Raw genomic sequence first — 11,620 nt, 5'->3', positions numbered from 1 at the left:
AAGAGGTTGAAAATCCCATTAGGAAAAATGAGAACGTGAAGCGGATGCCAATTTAGCTTTAGGATCCCAACTTCCTGTAGACTCCTTGTTGCAAAAGTTTCCCAAATATTACATTTGCAATTTGTAAGAATTTACTGGTTTGTAATTTGTAAGAATTTACTCTTGTAATCACCGGGAAAGTCTTAGTTGTAAAAACCGTGGAAGATATTGGGATTTGTCTCCTAGAATCTTAGTCAATTTCTTAGTAAAAGATCATTTGAAGATGGTGCAAATGTAAGGAATTTCCCAATTTTTTTGGTTTTCTTAGTAAAAGATCTACTAAAAATGGTGCAAATGTAAGGAATTTCGCGATTTTTTGGCTCTTTAATAAAACCCTCTACTCATTCTTGTTTTAAGAAAAGACCTTTGACATGACATTATAATGTTTAATCTGACATTACAATATTTATAATGTATTAAATTAGAAAACACTTCTAAACCAATTATATTAAAAAAAAAATTCTATTAATTTTTGTTTATCTTTTAATTTAATTAATTTTAAAATAATTTAAATTATTATTTTAGGAAATCAAAATACATAAAACTTTGATTTCTATTAAACTTCAAATAATTATTAAAAAATAATAATTAGAATTTCTTAATTCACACCAAAATATAAACAATAATTTTTAAATAAAGAATAAATTAAAATTAAAGTACTTATATAACATTTCAAGAAATATTAAAATTAAATTACTTCTCATTATATCATTAAATTACAATGTGAAACAATCCACTTTTATTTGTATTTGTTTTTTTGTCCAGATACATTCTTCATATTATCAATTTTACTTTTTTACTCTGTTAATTAATTTTTTAATTAAAAAATATTCAAATTAATCTTACACTATGAAACAATCCACTTTTATTTGTATTTGTTTTTTTGTCCAAATACATTCTTCATATTATCAATTTTATTTTTTCTCTGTTAATTAATTTTTTAATTAAAAAATATTCAAATTAATCTTATTAATTACATCGCAAGGCATTCCAACTCCTTTTTAAATTTTCTAATATCCATTCAATCACATCAAATGGTGTTGGTAGTTCATTTTTTTAAATAACATAGGAAGACTTTTCATTTTTTAGTTAGTTCATTTTTTTCAATAATATGCGAATACTTTCCATTTTTTAGTTCGCTGAAAACGTTTGGCCCAACAACACATCATAAACTTTTAATTATCTTAAAAAAAAATTTAATTAGTTCATTTTTTTCAATAATATTTGAATACCTTCCATTTTTTAGTTGGCTGATAATGTTTGGCCCAACAACACATCATAAACTAGTAATTATCCCAAAAATACAAAAAATATCAATAAATTTTTTAAATTGGAAATTGGAAAAATGATAATGCCTTAACATTTGATGCCAAAAGTACACAAGGGTAGCTGATAATGTTTGGCCAACAACTCATCATAAACTAGTACTTACCCCAAAAGTGCAAAAGAGGCCAATAAATTTTTTAAATTGGAAATTGGAAAAAAGTGATGCCTTAGCATTTGATGCCAAAAGTAGACAATGGTGTGATGGTTATTGACTTCGGAAACAAAGCACAAGCTTTTCCGACAACAGCAAAACCCACAAAAAATTATATATATGAAAACTTTTCCGACAACAGCAAAAACCCACCAGAATAGAATTTATAGGTTTGAGATCGTTGAAATGATGCTGATATAGTTTTACGTGTCCTAATCTGCACAATATTTTCTTATTCAAAGTCGTTAGTATTCAAAATAGAGTGTCCCATTGTAAACATGAATCCATTTTCCACTCCCCCATGCATTATTATTCGTTGATTAATGATTGATAAACACAATCTCAAGGTTTGTATTGTTACATTACTTATATATAAGATATAAATTAATTAGTTTGTATAAAGTTTAGTTTTCAATAATTTATTAATTCAAATTCCAAAAAGATTTATTAGATTTAACCAACCTTACACAATCTTGTAAAGAAAAACATTTTCAACATTTAAATTAACCCCAATCTAATACTTAACACTTCTGGAATAAAAAACCTCCTTAGTAAAAACCTAATTTGGTACTCCTATATATCTTTGGAAACATAATGTTTCTTGGATAACAAACTTTAATCCGAATCTTTAGAAATTTCCCTCTACTTTCCCATTGAAAAATAAAACCTTTTCGAATAAAATTTTTTGATGTCGGACTTTAAAATTCCTATCTACTCTCTCAGATTCAGTGATTTCAAAAAATTAATAATTCTTCGGATAAGAAATCTTTATTGGAAACTTCAGGAAAAATTCCATCTACACTCCGAGATTCCAGTGATTTCAAATTCCGTTTCGCAGAACTCTCCCTTATACGACGCTGATTTCAGTGATTTCAAATTCCGGCGAAAACCCTGTATGGTGCAAAAGCCAATGGCCGGTAGCCGACGAGGCAAGTGACGCACCGCCTGTTGTCATTATCCATTAATGACAAAGACATTCTAAACGCTCTTATCACGACAGACTGTACAACACAAAATGTCCTCGGCATGGATCGACATGATCAACACGGCTCATTACCGGGTAGACAAGTGTATTTACCGGCCAAGATTTGATATAAGTTTGGAGCTTTGCATGTTGAATGAGTCGTTCGGATTTGTAGATTTCAGACTGAATAATGGAGGACTTGAAGCGCTGCGCTGCGAATTACCCGCCTCTGTCCCCAATTCGCTTCATTGAGAGAGCTGCTATTGTCTATGGAGACTCCACCTCCCTCGTCTATAATTCAACTTATTTCACATGGTCTCACACCTATGAACGCTGTCGCAGGCTCGCCTCTGCACTCTCTGCTCGCAATATCTCGCCAGGGGATGTTGTAAGTATTGAAACTTTCATTTAAATGATCATTTCTCATGGGAATTTCTTAATCTTTCAGGAATCCCAGCAGAACAGAAAGTATAGAATCTGGATTTTATTAGTTGTGGTTGCATGCAGGTCTCTGTGGTGGCTCCCAACATTCCTGCAATTTATGAAATGCATTTCGCAGTTCCAATGGCAGGGGCCGTTCTCAACACCGTCAACACGCGTCTGGATGCTCGAACTATGGCTACTCAATTCAATCACTGTCAACCCAAGATTGTGTTTGCGGATTACCAATTGCTGCCTGTCGTCACTGAAGCTCTAGGCGGAACCAACCATAAACCCACCCTGGTGCTCATACCGGAGCTCGTCAATGGCACAGAAATAGTTCCCAAGAGTACAGCAACAGCCACAACATACGAAAGGTTATTGCAAGAAGGAGATCCAGAGTTCGAAACACGGTGGCCAGAGGATGAATGGCAGTCCATTGTTGTGAATTATACATCGGGCACAACCTCTGCTCCTAAAGGAGTAGTTCAGAGCCACAGAGGCATCTACACAATGGCTTTGGATGCTCTTTTAACATGGGGTATGAAGTCACAGCCGGTTTATCTGTGGACTCTGCCCATGTTTCACGCCAACGGCTGGAGTTTTCCCTGGGGAATTGCTGCCCTCGGCGGCACAAATATCTGCCTCAGGAAATTCGATGCTAACATCGTCTACAAAGCTCTCAGTGACCACCGGGTTACCCATCTTTGCGGGGCGCCTGTGGTGCTTTCCATGATCGCAAACGCGGATCCATCCGAAAGAAAACCTTTACCCTGTCGGGTGGAAATCTTGACCGCCGGGTCTCCTCCACCAGCTGCTGTACTGCTGAAAATTGAAGAGCTGGGGTTCTCTGTTACTCATGGCTATGGGCTCACAGAGACGGGAGGACTGGTGGTTACCTGCGCTTGGAAAACTGGGTGGAACAAGCTTCCGGCCGAGGAGAGGGCTAAACTCAAAGCCAGACAGGGCGTTAGAGGGCTTGGCTTGGCGGAATTGGACGTAAAAGATCCAGATACCATGGGTAGAGTGCCAAGAGACGGAGTGAAGATGGGCGAGGTTATGATGAGAGGGCCGAGCGTTTTGAAGGGATATCTCAAGGACGAGAGGAGCACTGCTAAAGCCATGGAAGGTGGGTGGTTCCACACAGGGGACGTGGGAGTAATCCACCCGGATGGTTACCTGGAAATAAAGGATCGTTCCAAAGACATTATAATCTCAGGGGGAGAGAACATCAGCAGCGTGGAGGTGGAGTCGGTGTTGTATTCCCATCCTATGACCGTGGAGGCAGCTGTTGTGGCAAGGCCTGATCCTTTCTGGGGAGAGACTCCATGTGCATTTGTGAGTACCAGAGGAGGGCCAAGCAATCCTAATGTTTCGAGGGTAAGGATAACAGAGGCGGATATGATTTCATTCTGCAGAGAGCGGCTGCCTCACTACATGGTTCCCAAAACTGTGGTGTTCGTGGAGTCGCTGCCGAAGACTTCCACGGGTAAAACTCAGAAGTACGTTCTCAGGGAAATGGCAAAAAAGTTACCACGAACGGACTATCAATCTGAGAAAATGGGCAGCTTAAGCAGACTCTGAGCAAATCTCTCACATGGGCTTACTTTCCAGTAATCATATATTTTATTCAGTTGTGTTGATTTAAACCAGGCATAGAATGGCCGGACTGTATTGTTAAGTTTCTTAGATAGATTTGAATTGTTTACTGTAGATTGGAGCCAATAGTTGGGTCAGTGAGTCAGTAATATTTGCAATATCCGGCTCTGTATTACTGACTTTTGGCCTATTGGATTGTCTTTTACCATGAGAAAAAGTACTCTTTATCTGAAAATTCTGAGTTCCACCCAAAGAGATTCACCTAAAAGACGGTATTGTATTCCACTCAAATTCTTAATATCAATGCTCTGGCTTTGCTTACATACTGATCAAAATAAGCGGTTATCTCGTTTCTTTGCCAACCTTATCTTGTCCGTTTATTGATTTTTATGTAACAACCAATGGTGGTTCAGTTTTACCCCAATAATTTAAAGAGGTTGTTCGGAAGTGTATACTAGTAGCACGACGTACAAATAGATAAGATGAAGTAGTTGATGTCATGTCCATCAATCATAATATATCATATTGAAACTACCCGCTTATTAATTGGTGCAGCTGATTTTAGGCGATTTGATGGCCCTCTTTAACCGATCTTTAAATTGTACAGCCCTCTATATCGTGAAACATTATTGCTTTCTTCAGCAATTAAAAAACAAACGCGGGATTTGGTCTAATATTGATTGAAATTTGATAATGAAGTTTTGGTCAAAGAGTTTTTGGTCTAATATTGATTAAAATTTGGTAGTGAAGTTTTGGTTAAATTTTGTTGTGGAACAAAAATTATTTATGACATTAGAGTTATTAAAATCCAAAAGCATCGAAACATAATAAACCTCGAAAACATAAATGATACGAAGTGAAATATAAAAACATCGAAACATAAAATAAACCTAGTGAGAAAAAAATAAAATAAAATAATATATATATATATATATATATATACACTCGACGAAGTGATATTCTATAGCTGTGATAGGTGACGTTGAACACCCGGCAAAATTCGATTTCAGATATCTCATCCTCTGATCCCTGGGCAGCCTATGACGGGGAATCGGGGTACTCGTGCACTTATTTGTCCATGTAATGCGATTTGCTGGATTTTACATCCCTTACACTCCGTTTTTAATTTTTAATTATAATTGCATTTAAAGTTAAGTAATTTGAAGATATTTTAATATATTATGTATTGATTTTAAAATGTTTAAATTTTTAATTATAATTGCAATTAAAGTTGAGTAATTTTAATATATTATATATTGATTTTAAAATGTTTATTTAAACTGAATTTAATTTTTAAGGTAAAATTAAAAAATAATTTGATTTAATATTAATTTAATTATAAAAACTAATTTTAAAAGATAGTATAATTATAATATATTATATATTGATTTTAAAATGTTTATTTAAACTGAATTTAATTTTTAAGGTAAAATTAAAAAATAATATGATTTAATATTATTTTAATTATAAAAACTAATTTTAAAAGATAGTATAATGATGAGATGGGTTTTTTTTGTTTTTTTTGGTATTTTTTAATTAATTTTTATCTAAAATTTGACATGAAATTTCTGAATTTTATTTTGGTATAAATTTTGATTATTTTTGTGATATTGGATTTATTTATATGTTTTTAAAAAAATATTTTTAATAAAAAGATTTATTTTTTTAGTGTATGATAAATCATGAGTTAAGATGAAGCTGTACTTGCTTTATTTTTCTATGTATACTCATTTTCAATTCTATGTTGTTGATTATGGAGAAAATTATTCTCATTCAAACTAGCAATTCACAATTGAAATATTTATTTACCATTGTAAAATCCATCTTAACTTTAGATTTAAATGTATCATGTGTGATTACCTTGATTCAAATATTTTAATTAAAATTAAAAACCTTTTATGTAACTTCATGTCGATCAAGGTGGTAGGTCTCATTCAAATGGATCCACAATAGAATGACACATCTTTGTCATACTAGGAAATGTTTCAAACAAGATCCTTTGAATCTCTGATCTATGAGATCAAATTCCTCAAGGTTGCAAACATTTCCTTATATTTTTTTCAAACTAAAAATATTTACCACTATCCATATGATTCAAAATCAAATGAATTACACTGGTTCATAATAAATTGCATATATATATATATATATATATATATATATATATATATATATACACCTTAGTGTCAATTCCTGGTTGAACTCACAATGATTACCTATGTGGCTCAAGAACCCACGTTTCATTGAAATATTTTAAGCATAACACATCTTAATTCTAGATTTATCTTTCTTAAAAATGAAAGGGGCACAAATTTCTCAAGATTTTATTTTTTATTTTTATTTTTATAATTTAAAATAATTTTTCATTTCAAAGGACTTGATCCCTCTCCACTCATAATAAATTCAAACTTAAAATGATTTTAAAGATTAAGCCACGCATGTCTAAGTAAGAACTAATTTAGGTTGTGAAACTATTGATGGCTCATTACATCATTTACACCCACCCATGCGAACTTCTCTCATAGTGATTCTGACATCATTGAAATGCTTTAACCATAAGAAGATTTTTTTTTTTAATATTTAATTAGATATTCAAATATTTTATTGATCACATTGATTTTTATTATTATTATTATTATTTTTAAACCATTTGTGAAATTTATATTAAATATTGAACAAACCATATGCTTAGATTCTCATTTATATAGTGGAAGTAAAAAATACTTAACAATGAAAGGAAAAAGAAAAAAAAACATGTTTTTTTGTTTCAATTTCTCTTTGATATAAAATTATTATAATTAAATGGACAATATATGTGTGATTTTTTTATTAATAATTTTTTTTCCAATTATTTATCATTTCTATATTGTAAATAACAAAAATTATATATCTCCTTCCTAATATGTTGAAAGTATCTTTTAGAACAATAATAATATTTTTGTTTTTAGTTACTTTATAAACACACATGAAGTTGATATTCAAATATATTATTGTTCGCATTGAAATATTTTTTTAAATGTCATATGTCAATTCTATATTAAATATATAAATAAAATATATATATCTTTGTGATAACTAGAAATTAAAAATACTTATTATTTCAATAATTTTTTGTATTTTTAATTAACTTATTAAATAAAAAATTATTTTATTCAATTAACTTATTTTTATTTTTATATATAAAAAAATTGGATATACTGAAATTTTTTTTATTCTTAATTTATATTAAAAAATATTAATATTTTTTAAAGAGTAACTAATCGACTTATTTTGAGAATTAAAAGATTACACATCTTCTATACGGAAAAAAACACTTTTATATGATAAAAATATCTATTAATTTTATTCTCACTTGACAAAATCAATTTTATGCCAATAACTTTTTAAAAAAAAAATATCTATTCATTTTATTTAAATGAAAATGTTTTTTTTTTATTTTCTTAGATAAATACCTCTTTAAATCCAACGTTCCAATTTTATACCAAAACATTAACAAAACTCAACTCTCGTAAATACAGGGAAAGCCCATTAATTGCCAGCATTGACCCCTTAATTATGAGTAGCATTTTTGGCAAGAGCTAACAACCCTGTCATAGGGTATTAAATGTCTGTTTAACTGCAAGCTCGATAGCCATAATTTTCGGTAAAAACCGTGTGAGTGTGTTATATAGCTAACAAGCTTGCAGCTAAACGTACATTTAATACCAAATGGCAGCATTTTTTAAATTTCAAATATCGGGAAGGCCAATTAATGGCCAGCATTGACCCTTGAATTAATGGCCAGCATTGACCCTTGAATTACGGGTTGTTTAAGTTTCACGTTTTGATCGCGTTGTTAAGTAATTAAGATCGCGTGTTTATCATATCCACGTCGATGAAAGCTCACGACGTGTCCACATCTTTACCAACATTGACTTGGAAAGTGACACCGATAATGTAAATAGATACCAACAAACCTTAATTGTTTTAATTAATTAATTAATTAAAACAATTAAAACAAATTAATCTAATTAATTTAATTTAATACAATTAATTAAATAAAATAAAATAAAATTTAATTAATAATTTAATTTTTAATAAAATAATTATAATAAAATAATTAAAATAAATTATGAAATTAATCATAACATCAAATGATTAATAAATTTCTAAAAAATATAACTAAAAATAACTTTGTTAAAAAATTAATTAATAAAACAAGATGTAATTAAGATTTTAATTGAATAATTATTAATCAATAGATGATTTAGAACTATATTAAATTAAAAACATTAGGAGGTAGCTTGGATTTTTTGATTTTAAATAAATTCAAAAATCAATATCAATTAAACAATTTTAATAGTATATTAATTTAATTTGAAAAAAAAAAAAAATTAATCAAATAAAAATTTAAATAAATTTTTTTAAATAAAATAAAAATTTTTAATCAAAAATTAAAATTTAAATAGAATTAAAGCTTTAGTTTTATAATTTAATTTCTTTAACAATTTTAATTAGATTTTAATTAAATTTAATAGGGTCTTATTAATTGATTAAAATCAAATTTGTTTATTAATTAAAAACAAATTTATTAATTAATCAATTTAATAATCAAATAAAATTAAAATTAAAAATTAATTAATTTGATGAATTAATTAATTAATAGTCAATTAATTAATTAATTAATTAATCAATTAATTAATTAATCAATTAATTAATTAATTAATCAATAATTGATTAGTTAAAATAATTTAATTAGATAAGAAAGGAATTAATTAATTAGACTAATAAGGAATAATTAATAAAAGTTTTAAAAAAATTTGTAATTATTATAAAGGAAAATTATAAATAAAAATAAATTAATTAATAATAAAAATTAGGAATCATGTGTGGGCCTTTATAAAAATTAGGGTTCTTGGTTTATTTATATCCAGGTCGCAAGGCTCTCTTCTCTCAATAATTTTTCAATCATATTTTTTCTGATTTGTCTTGATGATGGACCCCCTTTGGGGTTTGAAACGTTGGCAGAATGAACTGAAAACTGTGGATAATCCGGATCATGAAACTACAAAATACTTCCACAGAAGCTTAAAATCTAACAAGCTTGATCCTCTAATTGGAATCATCACCAGAGACATGAAATGTTTAGTGCAGATATCAAATCCAAGCCGAAAAACATGTAAGGATGTCACATCCTAAGGCGATAATTGCATGTGCGGTTAACTAAATAAAGTAAATTAAACTCTCATTAGATAATATTGGAAAAGTAATTATTAGTTCTATCAATTAAATAATTGGTAAATGATTTTGAGCGGATAATATTGGAAAATTTATTATTAGTTATATAAATTAGTATTTATATTAAGAGGTGTAAAGCAATGTTGATATGATATAGAGTCAAAAAGAGAGCTTATTAGGTATCAGAGGCTTTGATATTGGAGATTTTAACATGACATTCGTCACAAATGTGTGAGATTGGAAAGTTGCACACAGTGGAGGCAAAATCACATGAAAACATTATAAAAAAATGAATTGCATCCGCATATGATATCGACGATCAACAATTATTAGAGGTGATACTATATGAAAGTCGATATCGGCAATGAGAGGTCCTATGATATCGACAATTGGCAGTTGGGGGTCCAAGCTATGTACTTTATCTTTGGAATTGAGGCAGAGTGACCACATTTCAAAAACATCGATATGCGAGTTGCGATATGCGATGAAATCGTTGGGAATGGGTCACTAGTGTTAATGTGTTGGGATGGGCGATAACAAATTAACAAAGGATTTGTCTGCAAAACCAAAGAAGTTGGAGCCTTTTCTCTCTCCTCCCAAAGGGACGCGTGGTAGAAAAACACTGGATCTGATAAGAGACACGTGGCAAACAACGACTGGATGTGTTAAGGGACGCGTGGTAGCTAGTAATTGGTTGCGAGAAGTGACACACGGAGGCTAACGTCATCATGACGTGCCAACACAGTGGATACATGGCAAGCAGATTCGATAGTTTCAATGCTCACAATAGGGAAAAAAAGGGTAACACGTGGCATTACTCACAAGGTGACAAGTGGCAGATACGTGGCAATGATGGCGTCACGTATGAGAGATCAGCGATCAGAGATTCAAGTATATTGTGCATTGAACTGAAACCTTTGATTGATAACCTTCGATTGAAGGGCTCAGATACGGGGGCTAGACTGCGGTCACGTGAAGAGATACAGGACCAAGGACCAAATGCGGAAGGTGATCGACGATCGACAATCGGGGAATTGACATGTCGTGCACCAAGGTTATATCTCTGAGAGGGCTTCAATTTGGGGGCTAGCATGATAGTCACAAAGAGTTGAAAGGAATCAAGGGCCACTGGCATATCACAATTGGAGATCGACAGATGTAAGTGAAGGTTTCATTCCAAAAGCTATGATTAAGGGCGAATGCGATTTTATATTAAATATGTTTTGATAAAATTAATCGGGTTTGGAGATAGACGAAATTGCAAGTTTTGCTAGGACAACCATCTGATTTCTCTGATAAAAATCTTCGGTAAATCTGACGTGTTGTTGACGGTGTTGGACCTGCCAACATGTCAGGGGATCTCCCCGGTAAGAAGTCCCAATTAGACCTCAGGCTGTTTGGTGTAGGAGTCCCAGCAGTGGGTCGTACGGTAGTGCCTTGACCGCAATTTCGCACAGAGGCAAGTAAGATAACTCTGTTGGTAGCAAGGGTGTGACAGCTACAGTGAGTCAAGGAAGGTGCATGAGAGGTCCTAACACATGGGGGTTGAGATGAGTGCATCCCTTGAAAACCTGTGATAGCACTCGGCTTGGAAGGGAACGCATGAGAAAAGATACATTACAACATGGAAGGAAAGTTAGCAAGAAATCCAAAGTGATGGTTAAACCAACAACACATTTAAGAAAGATTCATACATACTTATATAGAATAGTCTATACATGCATGTGTAAGAAAGCAAATACATATATCATTTAGAGTAAACTAGATAACATAGAATACAATACAACATATGCATGAAACGTGCTGGCTCTTGTTATATTAAGAAGTGTAAGTTCCAGTCATACAATACATCCATGTCCAACCACTAGTCCTGATAGTGGAACGTTACAGCCACAACCGTCTGC

The 11,620-nt window shown here is 31.4% G+C and overlaps 1 protein-coding gene across 1 annotated transcript; it reads left to right on the top strand.

The window, feature by feature from the left end:
• Positions 1-2,611: 2,611 nt before the first annotated feature.
• LOC149260837 (putative acyl-activating enzyme 5, peroxisomal) lies at positions 2,612-4,820 on the top strand. The gene is made up of 2 exons (XM_089421134.1): positions 2,612-2,868; positions 2,988-4,820. Exons 1-2 carry the CDS (start codon positions 2,671-2,673, stop codon positions 4,482-4,484), a joined length of 1,695 nt encoding a protein of 564 aa, XP_089277260.1. The 5' UTR covers positions 2,612-2,670; the 3' UTR covers positions 4,485-4,820.
• Positions 4,821-11,620: the final 6,800 nt, after the last annotated feature.

The sequence above is a fragment of the Pinus tabuliformis genome, chromosome 6, assembly GCF_031772625.1.
Source record: "Pinus tabuliformis cultivar Carrire ecotype Pingquan chromosome 6, CPIR1, whole genome shotgun sequence".
NCBI classification, from domain to species: domain Eukaryota; kingdom Viridiplantae; phylum Streptophyta; class Pinopsida; order Pinales; family Pinaceae; genus Pinus; species Pinus tabuliformis.
Note: the sequence above shows the minus strand (reverse complement) of the source record. Positions and strands in the feature narration are given on the sequence as shown.

Bases quoted from the DNA above. Each gene is read 5' to 3' on its own strand.
- LOC149260837 (XM_089421134.1), top strand. From the start codon at position 2,671: ATGGAGGACTTGAAGCGCTGCGCTGCGAATTACCCGCCTCTGTCCCCA. The intron at 2,869-2,987 runs GTAAGTATTGAA...GGTTGCATGCAG, and splicing joins ATATCTCGCCAGGGGATGTT to GTCTCTGTGGTGGCTCCCAA.